This window comes from Nerophis lumbriciformis, linkage group LG22 (assembly GCF_033978685.3).
Source record: "Nerophis lumbriciformis linkage group LG22, RoL_Nlum_v2.1, whole genome shotgun sequence".
Lineage (NCBI taxonomy): Eukaryota > Metazoa > Chordata > Actinopteri > Syngnathiformes > Syngnathidae > Nerophis > Nerophis lumbriciformis.
The window spans coordinates 1,948,924-1,972,458 of record NC_084569.2 but is presented as its reverse complement, the minus strand read 5'-3'; the positions used below and the strand labels follow the sequence as shown (position 1 = coordinate 1,972,458).

The 23,535-nt window shown below is 42.4% G+C and overlaps 1 protein-coding gene across 1 annotated transcript in view; it reads right to left on the bottom strand.

The window, feature by feature from the left end:
• The window catches only part of LOC133615140 (caspase recruitment domain-containing protein 11), an 82,335-nt gene that overhangs the window by 25,743 nt on the left and 33,057 nt on the right, over positions 1-23,535 (bottom strand). Inside the window, exons 5-15 of the mRNA XM_061973501.2 lie at positions 19,110-19,227; positions 18,160-18,342; positions 14,891-15,010; positions 11,637-11,762; positions 9,880-10,059; positions 9,341-9,442; positions 690-778; positions 576-622; positions 396-510; positions 287-333; positions 109-220 (exon numbers count right to left, since the gene is read on the bottom strand). Coding sequence (XP_061829485.1) covers positions 109-220; positions 287-333; positions 396-510; positions 576-622; positions 690-778; positions 9,341-9,442; positions 9,880-10,059; positions 11,637-11,762; positions 14,891-15,010; positions 18,160-18,342; positions 19,110-19,227 — 1,239 coding nt within the window. The remainder of the gene's footprint in view (positions 1-108; positions 221-286; positions 334-395; positions 511-575; positions 623-689; positions 779-9,340; positions 9,443-9,879; positions 10,060-11,636; positions 11,763-14,890; positions 15,011-18,159; positions 18,343-19,109; positions 19,228-23,535) is intronic.

Below are 23,535 nucleotides of genomic sequence, written 5' to 3'. Positions count from 1 at the left end.
AAAATAAAAGTGTCAAATTAGCTAAAAAAGTTAGCATGCTAGCAGTTGACTAACATCAGCAAAGAGTAAAATAAGGAAGTGATTGGAGTACTAAGTACTTGTGGCTACCTGGGTCTGCTGGTCCTGCGGGTGTTGTCAGGCAGGGAGACCAGGTCAGGCGGGAAATAATGCGAGTGCACCGAGCTCCAGGAGTCCATCAGAGAAGGTTTACTTTGATCACCTGAAACACAACTTCCATCAACGTCAGCCCGCTAAAATGTGTCATTGATGTTGTTGACTTCAATACCCGACATGATGTCAGTATCATCGGAACAACAAGAATCCAAGTCCAACCTTTAAAACATGGCAACGTTACAAAATGCTGTCAATGTGAATGTTTGCACTGTTTGGTGTACCTGGACCCGCCGTGGATCCTCTGCAAGGTTCCAGGCAAGGAGAGCAGGTCAGGCGGGAAGAAATGGGAGTGCACTGAGCTGCAGGAGTCCATCAGAGAAGGTTTACCTTCTTCACCTGAAACACAACTTCCATCAAAGCAAGCTCCTTTCACACGCTGTGCACTTTGTGTACATAAACACCTGCAACGTTGTCATTGTCATCGCTGCTACAAGAGTCCAAGGCCAACCTTGGAAACAAGGGCAGGTTAGAAAGTGCTGGCCGTGGTCAGGAGGACCAAAGTCTCTCACACTCACGCCGCATTTTGACCTCGTTTTCGAAAGGAGTTCTTGCAAGGAGGAAATGTGTACGTGGAGAGATGTCTTTCCTTCTTGCCATCTTCTGTCTGCTTGAAAACACACGGCAGGTAAACCATGTGCACCTTCATTCTTTCATCCACACTCATCTCAGCACATGTTCTTCATCCTTCATTCATTCATCCACACTCATCTCGGCAGATGTTCTTCATCCTTCATTCATTCATCCACACTCATCTCAGCAGATGTTCTTCATCCATCATTCTTTCATCCACACTCATCTCAGCAGATGTTCTTCATCCTTCATTCATTCATCCACACTCATCTCAGCAGATGTTCTTCATCCTTCATTCATTCATCCACACTCATCTCAGCAGATGTTCTTCATCCTTCCTTCATTCATCCACACTCATCTCAGCAGATGTTCTTCATCCTTCATTCATTCATCCACACTCATCTCAGCAGATGTTCTTCATCCTTCCTTCATTCATCCACACTCATCTCAGCAGATGTTCTTCATCCTTCATTCATTCATCCACTCTCATCTCAGCAGATGTTCTTCATCCTTCCTTCATTCATCCACACTCATCTCAGCAGATGTTCTTCATCCTTCCTTCATTCATCCACACTCATCTCAGCAGATGTTCTTCATCCTTCCTTCATTCATCCACACTCATCTCAGCAGATGTTCTTCATCCTTCATTCATTCATCCACTCTCATCTCAGCAGATGTTCTTCATCCTTCCTTCATTCATCCACACTCATCTCAGCAGATGTTCTTCATCCTTCCTTCATTCATCCACACTCATCTCAGCAGATGTTCTTCATCCTTCCTTCATTCATCCACACTCATCTCGGCAGATGTTCTTCATCCTTCATTCATTCATCCACACTCATCTCAGAAGATGTTCTTCATCCTTCATTCATTCATCCACACTCATCTCAGCAGATGTTCTTCATCCTTCATTCATTCATCCACACTCATCTCAGCAGATGTTCTTCATCCTTCCTTCATTCATCCACACTCATCTCGGCAGATGTTCTTCATCCTTCATTCATTCATCCACACTCATCTCAGCAGATGTTCTTCATCCTTCCTTCATTCATCCACACTCATCTCGGCAGATGTTCTTCATCCTTCATTCATTCGTCCACACTCATCTCAGCAGATGTTCTTCATCCTTCCTTCATTCATCCACACTCATCTCAGCAGATGTTCTTCATCCTTCATTCATTCATCCACACTCATCTCAGCAGATGTTCTTCATCCTTCATTCATTCATCCACACTCATCTCAGCAGATGTTCTTCATCCTTCATTCATTCATCCACACTCATCTCAGCAGATGTTCTTCATCCATCATTCTTTCATCCACACTCATCTCAGCAGATGTTCTTCATCCTTCATTCATTCATCCACACTCATCTCAGCAGATGTTCTTCATCCTTCCTTCATTCATCCACACTCATCTCAGCAGATGTTCTTCATCCTTCCTTCATTCATCCACACTCATCTCGGCAGATGTTCTTCATCCTTCATTCATTCATCCACACTCATCTCAGAAGATGTTCTTCATCCTTCATTCATTCATCCACACTCATCTCAGCAGATGTTCTTCATCCTTCATTCATTCATCCACACTCATCTCAGCAGATGTTCTTCATCCTTCCTTCATTCATCCACACTCATCTCGGCAGATGTTCTTCATCCTTCATTCATTCATCCACACTCATCTCAGCAGATGTTCTTCATCCTTCCTTCATTCATCCACACTCATCTCGGCAGATGTTCTTCATCCTTCATTCATTCGTCCACACTCATCTCAGCAGATGTTCTTCATCCTTCCTTCATTCATCCACACTCATCTCAGCAGATGTTCTTCATCCTTCATTCATTCATCCACACTCATCTCAGCAGATGTTCTTCATCCTTCATTCATTCATCCACACTCATCTCAGCAGATGTTCTTCATCCTTCATTCATTCATCCACACTCATCTCAGCAGATGTTCTTCATCCATCATTCTTTCATCCACACTCATCTCAGCAGATGTTCTTCATCCTTCATTCATTCATCCACACTCATCTCAGCAGATGTTCTTCATCCTTCCTTCATTCATCCACACTCATCTCAGCAGATGTTCTTCATCCTTCCTTCATTCATCCACTCATCTCAGCAGATGTTCTTCATCCTTCATTCATTCATCCACACTCGTCTCAGCAGATGTTCTTCATCCTTCCTTCATTCGTCCACACTCATCTCAGCAGATGTTCTTCATCCTTCCTTCATTCATCCACACTCATCTCGGCAGATGTTCTTCATCCTTCATTCATTCATCCACTCTCATCTCAGCAGATGTTCTTCATCCTTCCTTCATTCATCCACACTCATCTCGGCAGATGTTCTTCATCCTTCATTCATTCATCCACACTCATCTCAGCAGATGTTCTTCATCCTTCCTTCATTCATCCACACTCGTCTCAGCAGAAGTTCTTCATCCTTCCTTCATTCATCCACACTCATCTCAGCAGATGTTCTTCATCCTTCCTTCATTCATCCACACTCATCTCAGCAGATGTTCTTCATCCTTCCTTCATTCATCCACACTCATCTCAGCAGATGTTCTTCATCCTTCCTTCATTCATCCACACTCATCTCAGCAGATGTTCTTCATCCTTCATTCATTCATCCACACTGATCTCAGCAGATGTTCTTCATCCTTCCTTCATTCATCCACACTCGTCTCAGCAGAAGTTCTTCATCCTTCCTTCATTCATCCACACTCATCTCAGCAGATGTTCTTCATCCTTCCTTCATTCATCCACACTCATCTCAGCAGATGTTCTTCATCCTTCATTCATTCATCCACACTCATCTCAGCAGATGTTCTTCATCCTTCCTTCATTCATCCACACTCATCTCGGCAGATGTTCTTCATCCTTCATTCATTCATCCACACTCATCTCAGCAGATGTTCTTCATCCTTCCTTCATTCATCCACACTCATCTCGGCAGATGTTCTTCATCCTTCATTCATTCGTCCACACTCATCTCAGCAGATGTTCTTCATCCTTCCTTCATTCATCCACACTCATCTCAGCAGATGTTCTTCATCCTTCATTCATTCATCCACACTCATCTCAGCAGATGTTCTTCATCCTTCATTCATTCATCCACACTCATCTCAGCAGATGTTCTTCATCCTTCATTCATTCATCCACACTCATCTCAGCAGATGTTCTTCATCCATCATTCTTTCATCCACACTCATCTCAGCAGATGTTCTTCATCCTTCATTCATTCATCCACACTCATCTCAGCAGATGTTCTTCATCCTTCCTTCATTCATCCACACTCATCTCAGCAGATGTTCTTCATCCTTCCTTCATTCATCCACTCATCTCAGCAGATGTTCTTCATCCTTCATTCATTCATCCACACTCGTCTCAGCAGATGTTCTTCATCCTTCCTTCATTCGTCCACACTCATCTCAGCAGATGTTCTTCATCCTTCCTTCATTCATCCACACTCATCTCGGCAGATGTTCTTCATCCTTCATTCATTCATCCACTCTCATCTCAGCAGATGTTCTTCATCCTTCCTTCATTCATCCACACTCATCTCGGCAGATGTTCTTCATCCTTCATTCATTCATCCACACTCATCTCAGCAGATGTTCTTCATCCTTCCTTCATTCATCCACACTCGTCTCAGCAGAAGTTCTTCATCCTTCCTTCATTCATCCACACTCATCTCAGCAGATGTTCTTCATCCTTCCTTCATTCATCCACACTCATCTCAGCAGATGTTCTTCATCCTTCCTTCATTCATCCACACTCATCTCAGCAGATGTTCTTCATCCTTCCTTCATTCATCCACACTCATCTCAGCAGATGTTCTTCATCCTTCATTCATTCATCCACACTGATCTCAGCAGATGTTCTTCATCCTTCCTTCATTCATCCACACTCGTCTCAGCAGAAGTTCTTCATCCTTCCTTCATTCATCCACACTCATCTCAGCAGATGTTCTTCATCCTTCCTTCATTCATCCACACTCATCTCGGCAGATGTTCTTCATCCTTCATTCATTCGTCCACACTCATCTCAGCAGATGTTCTTCATCCTTCATTCATTCATCCACACTCATCTCAGCAGATGTTCTTCATCCTTCATTCATTCGTCCACACTCATCTCAGCAGATGTTCTTCATCCTTCATTCATTCATCCACACTCATCTCAGCAGATGTTCTTCATCCTTCATTCATTCATCCACACTCATCTCAGCAGATGTTCTTCATCCTTCCTTCATTCATCCACACTCATCTCAGCAGATGTTCTTCATCCTTCATTCATTCATCCACACTCATCTCAGCAGATGTTCTTCATCCTTCATTCATTCATCCACACTCATCTCAGCAGATGTTCTTCATCCTTCATTCATTCATCCACACTCATCTCAGCAGATGTTCTTCATCCTTCATTCATTCATCCACACTCATCTCAGCAGATGTTCTTCATCCTTCATTCATTCGTCCACACTCATCTCAGCTCTAGCCCCCCTAAAATATTCTTAAGCCCCCCCTAAATAATTTGGTGTTATATTTTATTTATTTATTTTTTACAAATACATGCCGACATATTCATTATAAAGTGGCCCGGATATGAGTTTAAATAAATAATCATATAACTCAGTTTCCCCTCACTTCGTAGCGTAAGGTAGAGAGCCCCTTTAGTGCGTCGCTATCCAAACCATTCCACTTGTTCATATGGACGGTGTGGCGAAGTTGGGAGAGTGGCCGTGCCAGCAATGTGAGGGTTACTGGTTCAATCCCCACCTTCTACCATCCTAGTCACGTCCGTTGTGTCCTTGAGCAAGACACTTCACCCTTGCTCCTGATTGGCCTGGTTAGCGCCGTGCATGGCAGCTACCGCCATCAGTGTGTGAATGTGTGTGTGTGAATGTGTGTGTGTGAATGTGGAAATAGTGTCAAAGCGCTTTGAGTTCCTTAAAAAGGTAGAAAAGCGCTATACAAGTACGACCCATTTACCATTTACCATATAGAAAATGCCCACATGACTCAAAATCCAGTCCACATTTTCTCTGTGACCTTGCTTGCGGTCCTGGCTTTGAAGCACAAGAACGTGAACGGATGCACATAAACTTTTTCAAGAAAGTAAATATTCATCACTGCTTGTAGTAAAATGTATTAGCTCCACTTTACACCAGGTCTGTGTTTGACAAATACAAACTTGTCTAGCACAGTATAGACAGCCTCTGTGCACGTCGTACATTTGTTGTTTTGCAGGCAAAAGTTACATTCCCGCTCTAAAACAATGCTGCTACTTAGTTAGCTAGTTAGCCTGAAATGCATCATGAAGGTCCTGGTTATTTATAAAGTTAAATGTGCACTCTTTTTTACCATTTGCTATCTTTGGGGTTACTTCCTTCTGGAGCATCAGCTGTGTTTCTCACTATACACATGGAGGAGAACAGGAGCTGAGCTCATTCACGTATGACTATCATCAGTAGATAATAATAATAATAATCACTCCACAACCCCTATTGACCTGTAGGAGTCAGGGCAGAGGAGCACAGAGAGTGAGAGGGGAGGGGCCTCTACTGGAAAGGTGAGTAGGAGAATAATGATACATATAAATAAATATTAAATGGCTTATCGATAAGCCATTTGTTTTATTTATTTCTGGGTGGATCATGTTGACTATTGGTCCTCCTAATTGTCAATCATTCTGGTAATGTTACGTAAGGACATCATACATGTATATATATATATATACAGGTAAAAGCCAGTAAATTAGAATATTTTGAAAAACTTGATTTATTTCAGTAATTGCATTCAAAAGGTGTAACTTGTACATTATATTTATTCATTGCACACAGACTGATGCATTCAAATGTTTATTTCATTTAATTTTGATGATTTGAAGTGGCAACAAATGAAAATCCAAAATTCCGTGTGTCACAAAATTAGAATATTACTTAAGGCTAATACAAAAAAGGGATTTTTAGAAATGTTGGCCAACTGAAAAGTATGAAAATGAAAAATATGAGCATGTACAATACTCAATACTTGGTTGGAGCTCCTTTTGCCTCAATTACTGCGTTAATGCGGCGTGGCATGGAGTCATCACTGATGGTGGAAACTTTACACTAGATTTCAGGCAACGTGGATCCTGTGCCTCTCCTGTCTTCCTCCAGACTCTGGGACCTCGATTTCCAAAGGAAAAGCAAAATTTGCATGGTTGGGTGATGGTTTGGGGTGCCATGTCATCTGCTGGTGTCGGTCCACTCTGTTTCCTGAGATCCAGGGTCAACGCAGCCGTCTACCAGCAAGTTTTAGAGCACTTCATGCTTCATGCTGCTGACCTGCTCTATGGAGATGGAGATTTCAAGTTCCAACAGGACTTGGCGCCTGCACACAGCGCAACATCTACCCGTGCCTGGTTTACGGACCATGGTATTTCTGTTCTAAATTGGCCCGCCAACTCCCCTGACCTTAGCCCCATAGAAAATCTGTGGGGTATTGTGAAAAGGAAGATGCAGAATGCCAGACCCAAAAACGCAGAAGAGTTGAAGGCCACTATCAGAGCAACCTGGGCTCTCATAACACCTGAGCAGTGCCAGAAACTCATCGACTCCATGCCACGCCGCATTAACGCAGTAATTGAGGCAAAAGGAGCTCCAACCAAGTATTGAGTATTGTACATGCTCATATTTTTCATTTTCATACTTTTCAGTTGGCCAACATTTCTAAAAATCCCTTTTTTGTATTAGCCTTAAGTAATATTCTAATTTTGTGACACACGGAATTTTGGATTTTCATTTGTTGCCACTTCAAATCATCAAAATTAAATGAAATAAACATTTGAATGCATCAGTCTGTGTGCAATGAATAAATATAATGTACAAGTTACACCTTTTGAATGCAATTACTGAAATAAATCAAGTTTTTCAAAATATTCTAATTTACTGGCTTTTACCGGTATATATATATATATATATATATATATATATATATATATATATATATATATATATATATATACATATATTCCTAGGGTAAACTGGGTGTAACACATGGCACACTGACAAAGTTTAACCTATTGTGACTATAACAATCTACAAGGTTAATGTAGGTTGCTTCTCTTTCTCCCCCTCCATTTTTCTGCATTCTTTCGTATCTCAAGTTATCATTACGTATATGTATTGTTGCATTTAAACAACTGTATTGTTGATAATAAAGGTAAATTATTGGTATTGTTCATTATCAATAGCGATATTTCTATTGGTATTTGTATTGATCCATTTGTAGTGTAATAATGCTCATTGTCATTTCTGTATTATTTTTTATTTTTCGCTAACTGCTTATTTGCTATTACTTTTACCATCATATTTGTACATGTCATATTTGCTGATGTTGCTCTATTGTTGTTGTTGTTGTTTGCTGTTGTTGTTTTTGTCTCTCTGTCTAATCCCCCTCTTGTCCCCACAATTTCCCCCTCTGTCTTCTTTTTTTTTCTCTTTCTATCCCCTCCTGCTCCGGCCCGGCTGCACTAAATGATAATATAAATACATTTAATAAAGTCAAATACAAATAAGGCAACAAGAGAAGTATCCTACACTTCTCTTTTGTAAAGTAAATCTGAACAGCCGACATGGGCATCTACATCAACTATATGATTTGCCTGAGAAGCTGGACAGGACATTAAAAAAAAAAAAAAAAAAAAAGAAAAAGAAAAAAAAATATATATATATATATATTCCATATGTTATCCAGCAGAGGGCAGTAATTGATGTACTAGAGGGCTGTCCAGTCACCCTGCAAGATTGCCACAAAAAAGAAAGGAGCGACGCCTGATTTTTGAAGACAAACTTTGGCAAATTTGAAAGGGATAATGTTATTTTTACTGACACATCAGTATGAACACTTAATGCAAGGTGAAATTACTTAACATCTCATTCAATATTTTAGAGTAAAACTGTGTTGAAAATATGTGTATCAAATTTGAAACAAAGGTAACGTAACTCTAAATGAGTCAATTTGCATTGTATTGCATTATAAATACCATGGAGTATTTATATGTCTCAAATAAATAAATATCATGTTTCCATTACACAATATGGTATATTTAGATATAAAATACACACATTTGCTGTCTTATTTTGTGGCGATCACTCGGTGTGTGCTGCGATAATAAATGATAGTTGAATGATTTTTATGACAGAGAAAAATCACATTAAAAAATACATAATGATGTTGACTTTTTCTGTGTTTTTTTAGCTGATAAATAAAGACAACACAGAAGATGCTTTGAAAATGATACAAATGTGAATTCAAGTGATTGAGCAGCTGATATTTGGAACTAACATGACAGATATTTCTGTGTTGGTTTCTTGTAATGTAAAAATCATATTTTGTGACCAGCTGTGTCAAATATGATACAAAAAGGAAATCATTATGGAAATTATTTTTTGTAAAAAAAAAAAAAGAAAAAGAAAGAAGATTTGTTCAAAAGGACCAATAGAAGCAGCAGTTTCAAATCATTGGAATTTGCTGTCAATGATTAGTGGTTGAGGCTTTTAACATGTAAACTGTAAACATGTGATATGATAATAGTAATGAATCGGACCTTGGGTAAGTTGGGATGGGTGTCATTAGGCAGGCTGAGGTCCAGGTTGAGGGAGCAGCAGGGGCCGTCACACTGCTCTTCAATGTTCAGCGACAAGGTGGACTTGAACAGAGACATGCAGAACATTTACAATCAACACACCTGCAAACTTGACAGCATCTAAATACCTGACTTTCATACTATTGTCTTACAGTAGAAGGCTAAGCTAGCTACACAACAAATGCAGCTAGTATATAGCCTTCACACATTTCTAACCTACTATGACTACATACCATTTAATTGTCTCCTCCTTTGCTATAAACCATAATTTTTCAAAAACACTGCCAAAGGCTCATGATGTTGCAGTCTGGCTACGTTGTGATGTCACAGCGAGGTGGACGTACTTATTTGGGCGTTAAATAAGCTCTCAAGAAGCTCCTCCCCCTTGCTCCAGATGTGACTATCGTGCTACAATCGCCTGAAAGTTTGGAAAAAGTGTCTGGGCTGATAATGGAGGCACTTCCTGCGGGTGAGCCAGGTGCATTGTGGGCTTTGCTTACACAGTTCAGGCAGGGCCTGATCTTCTCCAACTGCTCCTGGCTCTTTTGCCGCTCTCGCTGCAGCTCGTGCTGGCGCTGGTCCAGGCTGGCCTGCAGCTGCACGTTGCGTTTGCGCAGGCAGTCCTTGTCCAGCAGACAGTTGGTGTACTCCAGGTGCAGGCTGTAGCGGCTGCACAGGGCCTGCAAGAGAGGAGGAGGAGGTGCTGTGTGAAAGGAGCGGCCACACCAGGTGCAAGTTGTAGCGGCTGCACAGGGCCTGCAAGAGAGGAGTAGGAGGTGCTGTGTGAAAGGAGCGGCCACACCAGGTGCAAGTTGTAGCGGCTGCACAGGGCCTGCAAGAGAGGAGGAGGAGGTGCTGTGTGAAAGGAGCGGCCACACCAGGTGCAAGTTGTAGCGGCTGCACAGGGCCTGCAAGAGAGGAGGAGGAGGTGCTGTGTGAAAGGAGCGGCTACACCAGGTGCAGGCTGTAGCGGCTGCACAGGGCCTGCAAGAGAGGAGGAGGTGGTGCTGTGTGAAAGGTGCGGCCACACCAGGTGCAAGTTGTAGCGGCTGCACAGGGCCTGCAAGAGAGGAGGAGGTGCTGTGTGAAAGGAGCGGCCACACCAGGTGCAAGTTGTAGCGGCTGCACAGGGCCTGCAAGAGAGGAGTAGGAGGTGCTGTGTGAAAGGAGCGGCCACACCAGGTGCAAGTTGTAGCGGCTGCACAGGGCCTGCAAGAGAGGAGGAGGAGGTGCTGTGTGAAAGGAGCGGCCACACCAGGTGCAAGTTGTAGCGGCTGCACAGGGCCTGCAAGAGAGGAGGAGGAGGTGCTGTGTGAAAGGAGCGGCTACACCAGGTGCAGGCTGTAGCGGCTGCACAGGGCCTGCAAGAGAGGAGGAGGTGGTGCTGTGTGAAAGGTGCGGCCACACCAGGTGCAAGTTGTAGCGGCTGCACAGGGCCTGCAAGAGAGGAGGAGGTGCTGTGTGAAAGGAGCGGCCACACCAGGTGCAAGTTGTAGCGGCTGCACAGGGCCTGCAAGAGAGGAGGAGGAGGTGCTGTGTGAAAGGAGCGGCCACACCAGGTGCAGGCTGTAGCGGCTGCACAGAGCCTGCAAGAGAGGAGGAGGAGGTGCTGTGTGAAAGGAGCGGCCACACCAGGTGCAAGTTGTAGCGGCTGCACAGGGCCTGCAAGAGAGGAGGAGAAGGTGCTGTGTGAAAGGACCGGCCACACCAGGTGCAAGTTGTAGCGGCTGCACAGGGCCTGCAGGAGAGGAGGAGGTGGTGCTGTGTGAAAGGAGCGGCTACACCAGGTGCAAGCTGTAGCGGCTGCACAGGGCCTGCAGGAGAGGAGGAGGTGGTGCTGTGTGAAAGGAGCGGCCACACCAGGTGCAAGTTGTAGCGGCTGCACAGGGCCTGCAAGAGAGGAGGAGGTGCTGTGTGAAAGGAGCGGCCACACCAGGTGCAAGTTGTAGCGGCTGCACAGGGCCTGCAAGAGAGGAGGAGGAGGTGCTGTGTGAAAGGAGCGGCCACACCAGGTGCAGGCTGTAGCGGCTGCACAGAGCCTGCAAGAGAGGAGGAGGAGGTGCTGTGTGAAAGGAGCGGCCACACCAGGTGCAAGTTGTAGCGGCTGCACAGGGCCTGCAAGAGAGGAGGAGAAGGTGCTGTGTGAAAGGAGCGGCCACACCAGGTGCAAGTTGTAGCGGCTGCACAGGGCCTGCAGGAGAGGAGGAGGAGGTGCTGTGTGAAAGGAGCAGCAGGACTTGAAGCACCAACGACTGACCTCGTCCCGCTCCCTTTTCAAGTCGATGTTCTGCTGAAAGTAGGACATGCTCCTCCTCTGTTCCGCCTCCCAGTCCAGCTGCAGAGCTTTGACCTTCAGCTGGAGCTGCTCACACTGCGACTGGAGCTACAAACATCATTTCAAATATTTACTGGCCATTTCCAGATCAACTCGTAATCAATCGCATCATTTTTTCATCTTTAATAAGTGGATCATTTTCACGTTTTTAGTACAATCAACGTAGGACCGGACAGTTTGTTTTGTTTTAGTGTTGGCCCCAGGATGCAGAGAAGGCAGGCAAAGTTAAATTACTGAACTATACTTTTTCCCCTACTGTCAGGCTTGTTACTGGCAGTTTGGTTATGTTTGGGTTTTCCTCTGTTTGTGTTTATTTCCTGTCAGTGCTCTTATTTTGGTTCCATTTTCCAGTCTCCCTTGGCGCTCGTTTCCCTCACCTGTCCCTGATTGGCAGCCTGGCACACCTGGTTGCAGTTGCCAATCAGGCTACTATTTATGCCTGCCTCGCCCTCTAGTCAGGGCTTGATGATTGTATCCTGTCTCCTGTTATCCTGTTGGCTGGTTCCTGTTTTCCCTGCATTTCCTTTTGACATTAAAGTCATGTTTTCCTGCACTACGCCTGCCATCAGCAGTCCCTGACACCTACACTTTGAAACCTGCGGCTTATAAAACGGTGCGGCTAATTTATGGGTCATGATCAAATCCAATTAGATATTATTCAGCACTTTTCATGCACAGGCACAACTTTGTACAAAATAAAATAAAATAAAAAAATGAAGAAGAGAAGAAAACATACACAAAGAGTATTTATAGAAAACATGCAAATACATTGAAAAGGTGTGTTATTGTTTGTGCTATGGGGCCATCTTTTGGACGAGTTCTCTCACTGCAAGTACTATGCCCTTCTGTTTAGACTAGTGCTTTCAATCGGAAGTACAAGTGCTGTTAAATCTTCTAGCCATCCATAGCGTTTCTACTCGTATGGATTCTTCATTCATCAGTCCAAGCAATGTTTGTAAGTTTTACAATATAACTAAAACTATTCTTACTTACTAAAGTGTCCCATGTGTGATGTCTGTAGGAGTGTTGTCATGCATATTTGTACGTGCTATCGTAATTTAACCAAGCTAGCATTGTTAGCATTAGCTAATATGCTAACATGTTTGAGTGTCTGCATTAGTATTATTAACTTACAATGGCATTCTTTTTGTATTGTTTCAGTTTTGTAAATTCACCAAAACGTCACAGAGGAATTATTGAGTCCGTGGGTCCATGACCATGACTTCTGTTTTGTGTAATCGGACGTTTTACTGCCGTGTTACAAACACCGTTTGGAAACAATTAAGGTATGTACTACACATTTCTGTGTAAATAACTCATTTCACAACATATGTATCTGCAACCAATATATGGAAAATGTTTTTTTCTTCAAAAATGCAGTGGGTGTGGCCTATATAGTTCTATAGTCCGGAAAATACGGTGTTACCAGAAAAAAAACTAGTGCCACAGAGAAGTGGCAACAACAGCTAAAGCAAGCTTCGGGAAAGCTATGCTGCAAAAACCAAAACAATGATCCACAAAGCATCCTGATTGGCAACCAGGAACAGGTGAAGAAGCCAGCGCTCACACTGGACAACAGGAGACAAACAAGAAGTTAAAATAAGAGCGCTGGAAAGGAAATAATACAAAGCACAGGATAATATATAATAAAAATAACTGTTTGTTTATCAAACATTGTGGGTTTTTTTAACAACTCAACAGCAAATGAACACACACACACACACACACACACATACACACACACACACACACACACACACACACACACACACACACACACACACACAGTACCCGCACTCTTTTACTATGAAGCCACGTTGATGCAACACGTGGCTTGGCATTGTCTTGCTGAAATAAGCAGGGGCGTCCATGGTAACGTTGCTTGGATGGCAACATATGTTGCTCCAAAAGCTGTATGTACCTTTCAGCATTAATGGTGCCTTCAAAGATGTGTAAGTTACCCATGTCTTGGGCACTAATACACCCCCATACCATCACACATGCTGCCTTTTACACTTTGCGCCTATAACAATCCGGATGGTTCTTTTCCTCTTTGGTCCGGAGGACACGACGTCCACAGTTTCCAAAAACAATTTGAAATGTGGACTCGTCAGACCACAGAACACTTTTCCACTTTGTATCAGTCCATCTTAGATGAGCTCAGGCCCAGCGAAGCCGACGGTGTTTCTGGGTGTTGTTGATAAACGGTTTTCGCCTTGCATAGGAGAGTTTTAACTTGCACTTACAGATGTAGCGACCAACTGTAGTTACTGACAGTGGGTTTCTGAAGTGTTCCTGAGCCCATGTGGTGATATCCTTTACACACTGATGTCGCTTGTTGATGCAGTACAGCCTGAGGGATGGAAGGTCACGGGCTTAGCTGCTTACGTGCAGTGATTTCTCCAGATTCTCTGAACCTTTTGATGATATTACGGAGCGTAGATGGTGAAATCCCTAAATTCCTTGCAATAGCTGGTTGAGAAAGGTTTTTCTTAAACTGTTCAACAATTTGCTCAGGCATTTGTTGACAAAGTGGTGACCCTCGCCCCATCCTTGTTTGTGAATGACTGAGCATTTCATGGAATCTACTTTTATACCCAATCATGGCACCCACCTGTTCCCAATTAGCCTGCACACCTGTGGGATGTTCCAAATAAGTGTTTGATGAGCATTCCTCAACTTTATCAGTATTTATTGCCACCTTTCCCAACTTCTTTGTCACGTGTTGCTGGCATCAAATTCTAAAGTTAATGATTATTTGCAACAAAAAAATAAAAAGTTTATGAGTTTGAACATCAAATATGTTGTCTTTGTAGCATATTCAACTGAATATGGCTTGAAAAGGATTTGCAAATCATTGTATTCCGTTTATATTTACATCTAACACAATTTCCCAACTCATATGGAAACGGGGTTTGTATTAAGTAGCTGAAATGGAGCCTCCACTCTCTCCTACAGGCTCACCTTAAAATCAAAAATGAAAACGCCAGCTGGCATTTGGGACACGACTTGCTCAGCTGATGGATGGCGATGGCGATGGCGAAAGAGTCAGTGCCACTTTCCTCAGTCCAGTCACGTTTACACGCGTCTGCTTACCTTTGACGGCCTTGTTAGTACCACCTTGGTGGTCATGTTAGTATCACCTTGGTGGTCAAAGCAGAGAAGGAAAGTCTCACCTTGTCCCTGTGCTCCTCAGTGCTCCATATCTCCCCCTGCAGTCTGGTGATGATACTGCACAGCTCCTGTCTCTTATCTGCAGCTTCCAGGCAGTCCTGGTGCATCATGTCCATCAGTGCCTTCACGAAATACACTTTTTAGTAGGACTTGCCCCATTTTTCAGGTTATTGGGCGATACTGACGAGGCGATATCACCACACATCATACACACTTCAATTATTTTGTCGTGTGGAATGTTGGAAAAGGCTCGATCAAGTGAAATGACTCTAAGAACAAAGGCGGGTAAGAAAAAGGCTACAACTCACCTTTTATTATCAACCAAACTCTAAAATGTATTTATGCTGTCTTTAAGTTGAAGTGGAGAGCAATTGTTGTTTTTTTTGGTGACACTTATTGGCCACAACAATTCACGTACTTAAGACCATGGCACAGTAAGTTGAATGATGCGGACACGTTTGTTACTGGATAATTTGTAGTACGCTTCTGCCTTGGAGACTTAGCATGTGTAATTAATATGTAGCTATCATTATTTAATACTTCTTTTATTGACTAATGTGCTGTTTTATGTCGAGCTTGTGTGCTTAGCTGTTGTGTAGCTGCTAGCTCACCTGTTTACAAGGTTTACCTTTTGTAAAGGACTTGACCAAAATAGAATAAAACAGCAACCTTGTGTGCTTATTGGGGGACATTTAGATGTCAGCTTTGCACAAGCAAACACACTGCAGGACTGCTTGTATCGCACATGATATCACACACAAGTAGACACGCTGCAGGACTGCTTGTATCACACATGAGATCACACACAAGTAAACACTGCAGGACTGCTTGTATCACACATGATATCACACACAAGTAAACACTGCAGGACTGCTTGTATCACACATGACATCGCACACAAGTAAACACACTGCAGGACTGCTTGTATTGCACATGATATCACACACAAGTGAACACACTGCAGGACTGTTTGTATCGCACATGATATCACACACAAGTGAACACACTGCAGGACTGCTTGTATCGCACATGATATCACACACAAGTAAACACACTGCAGGACTGCTTGTATCACACATGATATCGCACACAGGTAAACACACTGCAGGACTGCTTGTATCCCACATGATATCACACACAAGTAAACACACTGCATGGCTGCTTGTATTGCACATGATATTACACACAAGTGAACACACTGCAGGACTGTTTGTATCGCACATGATATCACACACAAGTAAACACACTGCAGGACTGCTTGTATCGCACATGATATCACACACAAGTAGACACACTGCAGGACTGCTTGTATTGCACATGATATCACACACAAGTAAACACTGCAGGACTGCTTGTATCACACATGATATCACACACAAGTAAACACTGCAGGACTGCTTGTGTCGCACATGATATCACACACAAGTAAACACTCTGCAGGACTGCTTGTATTGCACATGATATCACACACAAATAAACACTGCAGGACTGCTTGTATCGCACATGATATCACACACAAGCAAACACTCTGCAGGACTGCTTGTATCGCACATGATATCACACACACAAGTAAACACACTGCAGGACTGCTTGTATCGCACTTGATATCACACACAAGTAAACACTCTGCAGGACTGCTTGTATCGCACGTGATATCATATACAAGTCAACATTCTGCAGGACTACTTGTATCGCACATGATATCACACACAAGTAAACATTCTGCAGGACTGCTTGTATCACACATGATATCACACACAAGTGAACACACTGCAGGACTGCTTGTATCACACATGATATCACACACAAGTAAACATGCTGCATGTATTGGACATGTTAGATGCTAGTCCAGGGTTCCCAGGTGGCCAAGACAGCAGTAGTGGTGGCAGCGTGGTTAGCGGCGTATTTGTCTAATTTGCTGTGACATCATTTTCTTTAAAAAGGCTAAAAAAATGTATATATTCATTTAAAAATGAATCTGTGTTTTATTAGTTTTGACATTTTTGATATTAAATAGTTTTGCTATCTTTTCAATTGTTGCTGCTAATTGTATGAAGTACTTGGTTGACACGCTTTCAAGTCAGGAGACTTTTAGTCACTTTTCAACAAAGCAAGAAATGTGCTGAGTGCACAATGAGGAAGTGTTGTTGCACACCAAAGTGTTTGCAGGGAAGGTACAAGTTATAGTTATAGTTAAGTGTTGCTGCAGACCAAAGTGTTTGCAGGGAAGGTAAAAGTTATAGTTATAGTTAAGTGTTGTTGCAGACCAAAGTGTTTGCAGGGAAGGTAAAAGTTATAGTTATAGTTAAGTGTTGTTGCAGACCAAAGTGTTTGCAGGGAAGGTAAAAGTTATAGTTAAGTGTTGTTGCAGACCAAAGTGTTTGCAGGGAAGATAAATGTTATAGTTATAGTTAAGTGTTGTTGCAGACCAAAGTGTTTGCAGGGAAGGTAAAAGTCATAGTTATAGTTAAGTGTTGTTGCACACCAAAGTGTTTGCAGGGAAGGTAAAAGTTATAGTTATAGTTAAGTGTTGTTGCACACCAAAGTGTTTGCAGGGAAGGTAAAAGTTATAGTTATAGTTAAGTGTTGTTGCACACCAAAGTGTTTGCAGGGAAGGTAAAAGTCGTAGTTATAGTTAAGTGTTGTTGCACACCAAAGTGTTTGCAGGGAAGGTAAAAGTTATAGTTAGAGTTAAGTGTTGTTGCACACCAAAGTGTTTGCAGGGAAGGTAAAAGTCATAGTTATAGTTAAGTGTTGTTGCACACCAAAGTGTTTGCAGGGAAGGTAAAAGCTATAGTTATAGTTAAGTGTTGTTGCACACCAAAGTGTTTGCAGGGAAGGTAAAAGTCATAGTTATAGTTAAGTGTTGTTGCACACCAAAGTGTTTGCAGGGAAGGTAAAAGTTATAGTTATAGTTAAGTGTTGTTGCACACCAAAGTGTTTGCAGGGAAGGTAAAAGTCATAGTTATAGTTAAGTGTTGTTGCACACCAAAGTGTTTGCAGGGAAGGTAAAAGCTATAGTTATAGTTAAGTGTTGTTGCACACCAAAGTGTTTGCAGGGAAGGTAAAAGTCATAGTTATAGTTAAGTGTTGTTGCACACCAAAGTGTTTGCAGGGAAGGTAAAAGTTATAGTTATAGTTAAGTGTTGCTGCACACCAAAGTGTTTGCAGGGAAGGTAAAAGCTGTTAGCATAAGATTGTCAATAAAAGTTGAATAAAACTTTGACTAATGTCATCTGGAGGTCACAATATGACTTTGGTGTAAAATCACCTTTTTTTCAAGGTCTACCGCCTGAGCTCCTGTGTTGTGGGTTGTGGGCAGATCAAAAAGGTATGCTGGCCTTTCTGCTGCAGGATGTGGACACGCACAACCTGCGGTGGACACCACGCTCTTCTTTTTGTTTCCTTCAGCTTGTGTCTCGGCCTCCGTCAGCCTGGACCTGAGCTCCTCCACCTGCATGTGGACACAGCACAGCAGTCACCTGGACGTCTTCTTCAGCGCCCCCTGCTGTGTGCGCAAACATGCACCTGGGGTCTCCACTCTAGCCAGGGCACCTTTCACACTTCAAGCAAAACTCTAGTAAGTCACGTTAGCGAGGAGTCACTAGCACTTTTCTCTACTTTTCTTTCTTCATTTCACTTCTGAGTCTCATGTGCAAGTTTTATACAGCATGCAGTTACAACTCCTAGACTGTAGATGGCAGAAGTGTAGAGAGTACATGCAGTTACAACTCCTAGACTGTAGATGGCAGAAGTGTAGAGAGTACATGCAGTTACAACTCCTAGACTGTAGATGGCAGAAGTGTAGAGAGTACATGCAGTTACAACTCCTAGACTGTAGATGGCAGAAGTGTAGAGAGTACATGCAGTTACAACTCCTAGACTGTAGATGGCAGAAGTGTAGAGAGTACATGCAGTTACAACTCCTAGACTGTAGATGGCAGAAGTGTAGAGAGTACATGCAGTTACAACTCCTAGACTGTAGATGGCAGAAGTGTAGAGAGTACATGCAGTTACAACTCCTAGACTGTAGATGGCAGAAGTGTAGAGAGTACATGCAGTTACAACTCCTAGACTGTAGATGGCAGAAGTGTAGAGAGTACATGCAGTTACAACTCCTAGACTGTAGATGGCAGTCTAAGTGTAGAGAGTACATTGTGTTGTTGTAGCCAGGAGGAAGTGTACAATGTTAATACTGGAAGTATTGTATTTATTACACACCAGCTTTTTCTGAGTATTTTGCTCCTCCAGCACCCTGGAGTACTTCACCGACTGTTCCAGGTGTCGATCTTTCAGCTTGCCAACCTCTTGACAGGCCGACTCCCAGTCTTTTTGGAGCCTGGAAATCACAAAGCAGCCATGACTGCACTTGCTGCGCATCCTCACATCTATTATACACACACACACACGCACGCACGCACACAAATATATACATATATACACGCACGCACACACATTTATACATACATATATATATACATACACACACACATATATACATACATATATATACATACACACACACACACACACACACACACATATATATATACATACACACACACACACACACACACACATACATATATATGTATGTATACACACACACTCACACACATATACAGTATATATATATATATATATATATATATATATATATATATATGTATTTAATATGCTTATTATAATTTCATTGTAAAGAAATAGCAATTGTTGAAGGACTGGAATTGACGCTGTGGTGTATTTTCTTACAAACATTGCGTAAGTGTTTTACGCAAGTGAGATAAAAAAATAAATATAATGCTGTTGTTTGTGTCTCCTCTACTTAACAGCCATAAAAAGATGACAAATATATGACACAATATACATCCATTCATACTTTATATTACTTTCTTGTAAAAAAAAAAACACTCCTTTTTAAGGTATTGCGACTTATTTTATTTTGTAGGAGTAGCAACTTCCTCCTGGTCAACTTCCTTTATCACACTGCCCATGCAAAAGACGTGGAGGCCACATTAGGGCCACATTGGGGCCACATTGGGGCCACATTGGGCCCTGTGCATGTTTACCCAGGAGTCTGTTAAAAATCTCATGTTACTTGCAGTGTAAACAGTCAGCTGGGAAAAATCGGAGCTAAAAAAAATCCAATCTGGGCCACTTTGGCCTGCAGTCTTAGTAGATCACCCACTGATGCAGTGTTGTAACGAGCACCACATGGGACATCTCTGACTGTGTTGACTAGTCTTAGTAGATGACACACTGATGCAGTGTTGTAACGAGCACCACATGGGACATCTCTGACTGTGTTGACTAGTCTTAGTAGATGACACACTGATGCAGTGTTGTAACGAGCACCACATGGGACATCTCTGACTGTGTTGACTAGTCTTAGTAGATCACACACTGATACAGTGTTGTAACGAGCACCACATGGGACATCTCTGACTGTGTTGACTAGTCTTAGTAGATGACACACTGATGCAGTGTTGTAACGAGCACCACATGGGACATCTGTGACTGTGTTGACTAGTTTGTTTAGACAAGTGCCTTGGTGACTGGGACTGGACCACCAGTTCCATGCCCACAACAACCACACAATCGTGAGCTTTTGGTTGAGACTCTTCCTGTGAAAACTGGAGATGAGGTTTGCTGACATGGTTGTCATGGTGACAACCATCACGTGACCGGCAAACCAAGCACAAAAGCCATATTGTGGCGATAAAAAGATGACCCAGAAGACAAGAGAGAGACTGAGACAAGTGAATGTTTCCCAATGCTAGTATATCATTAGGTAGGACTATGTCAAGGCTTACTTTTTAAGTAACATACGTATTAAAAGGGGAAGTGCACCTTTAAAAAAAAATGTTGCCTATCGATCGCAATCATTATGAGAGACAAGAAGACTAAAGTGTGGTTTTTTTTGCATTCTAACATGTAAAAATCAATGTGTTCTAGGTAGCTAACAATGCAGCTAATGTTAGCAATCAATTCTACCTCTAAATCACTTTCAAATACATTTAAAAACCATCAACAATACTTCATTTACGTTGTGTAACCTGTATAATAACCAACTGTAGCAACAGTGTTATTGTAAGAGAGAACACTGAGGAACTATTTTTCTAGCGTACTAACACATTGGTGTGCTAAGGTATTAGCCGTAAAAGCTAACTACGGCAAGTGATAAGCTAGCTTCTATGTCAGCACGGAACATGTTTGAGTTTGTAACACACAACACTGTGATAGCACACCAATCTGTACTGAGTGAACAATCACATTACACTATCTGTAAAGTATGACCTGCTCAGTGGCCTAGTGGTTAGAGTGTCCGCCCTGAGATGGGTAGGTTGTGAGTTCAAACCCCGGCCGAGTCATACCGAAGACTATAAAAATGGGAGCCATTACCTCCCTGCTTGGCACTCAGCATCAAGGCTTGGAATTGGGGGTTAAATCACCAAAAATAAATCCCGGGCGCGGCCACCGCTGCTGCTCTCTGCTCCCCTCACCTCCCAGGGGGTGATCAAGGGTGATGGGTCAAATGCAGAGGACACATTTCACCACACCTAGTGTGTGTGTGACTATCATTGCTACTTTAACTTGAACTTTATTAGTATAGTACCGTGATACTAATGAATCATTTTCAGTACGATATGTGACATTGCTGCTTTTACCAGCAGAGGAGCATGTTGGGCAGCGCACATAGGGTGACCAGGTGTCCGGATTTAGGCCGGACAGTCCGGATTTTTAATGCCCTGTCCGGCGTCCGGCGCAGCTTCAAGCCGGACACGTATTTGTCCTCCTTTTTGAGGCACTAGGCTTGAAGAGCGGAGTTTTTTCATCTTTGCTGGGCTGCAGCGCGATAGCCAATCAAAGACCGTAAAAAATGCCCCCAACGCAGTAACGTATCAAATGATTGGCTAAGAGCTGTGTCGGAAACAAATCTGCTTATCATTGGTTAAAAAAGTAAACAAGGGTCCATGTGCTGTTGCGGCATAACATTGACAGAAAGTTAGCATCATGCCAAAACGCAAGACCTCGTGTAATTCTGAATGGATAAAAGAGAACGAATTTATAATGAAAAGCAGTCGAGACTCATTCCATGGCTTCTGCACACTTTGTCGATGTGATGTCGACGTAAGTAGTCAGGGGAAAGCTGCAATTGAACGGCATGCGGGTGCGCGGATAAACATAAAAGTAATAAACGTGCGGCAACTACCTCTTCAATGAGGACATTTTTTCATGAAGTTTCGTCGCCCCTGGATGACAAGATAACTGCTGCGGAGCTGTGCAAGGTGTACCATGCTGTAAAGCAGTGGTTCTCAAATGGTACCCTGGGGGTATGTCATGTAATGTAAGTTCATAAACTGAACATCAAATCAAGTAGGCTATTCCATTCATTACCATAAAGCCAGAGTTTCCCCCATGCCATGATGGTTTGACCCTCACTAAAATGTCTGTGAAAAAGAAATGTGAAAAGAAATGCAACAATGCAATATTCAGTCTTGACAGCTAGATTTTTTGTAGACATGTTCCATAAATATTGATGTTAAAGATTTCTTTTTTTGTGAAGAAATGTTTAGAATTAAGTTCCTAAATCCAGGTGGATCTCTATTACAATCCCCAAAGAGGGCACTTTAAGTTGATGATTACTTCTATGTGTAGAAATCTTTATTTATAATTGAATCACTTGTTTATTTTTCAACAAGTTTTTAGTTATTTTATATACATTTTTCCAAATAGTTCAAGAAAGACCACTACAAATGAGCAATATTTTGCACTGTTATACAATTTAATAAATCAGAAACTGATGACATAGTGCTGTATTTTACTTCTTTATCTCTTTTTTTCAACCAAAAATGCTTTGCTCTGATTAGGGGGTACTTGAATTAAAAAAATGTTCACAGGGGGTACATCACTGAAAAAAGGGTTGAGAACCACTGCTGTAAAGCATCACCAGTCCTACAGAAGTTTAGACTGCGGCATGAAAGTGGACCGGGAGATTTTCAGTGACTAGCCCACAGCTAAAGGGATGGCCTGTGGCCGAACAAAAGCCAAGGCATTGTGCGAGAACGTCATCGCTCACTATTCAGTACAGGAACATACAGACTACATAAAAGAAAACAACCTACCCTTTTCCGTGGCAACCGACGCCTCAAATAAAGGAACAAACAAGTGTTTTCCCATTGTGGTAAGGTATTTTCACTTTGATGAAGGCATCCAACATCTCCTGTTGGATTTTTATAGTGACAGCAACGAAACGTCAGAAGCCAGAACAAACCAGCTGCTGGCAAAACTTGAGATGTCTGGCTTAGAGGTGAAAAACATGTCTGCATATGCAGCAGACAATGCCAGTGTCAATTGTGGCAAACATAACAGTGTGTATCAGAAGCTGAAACTGAGCCAAAAAGATGTGCTCCCTGCAAACTGTTTGGCCCTTATTCTGCATAACGCAACCAGATATGCAGCAAGCAACCTTGATGTTGATGTGGAAAATTTTTTGTGGCATTTTTCTTTTTATTATATATGTTAACTACATTTAAGTCCACACATGTTATGCTTTGTGGCACTCTGCACTTGAAAAGATTCATCTCAGTGGTCACTTTTTGAACACCACAATGTATTGAATAAATACAAATACTGTTAACAAACA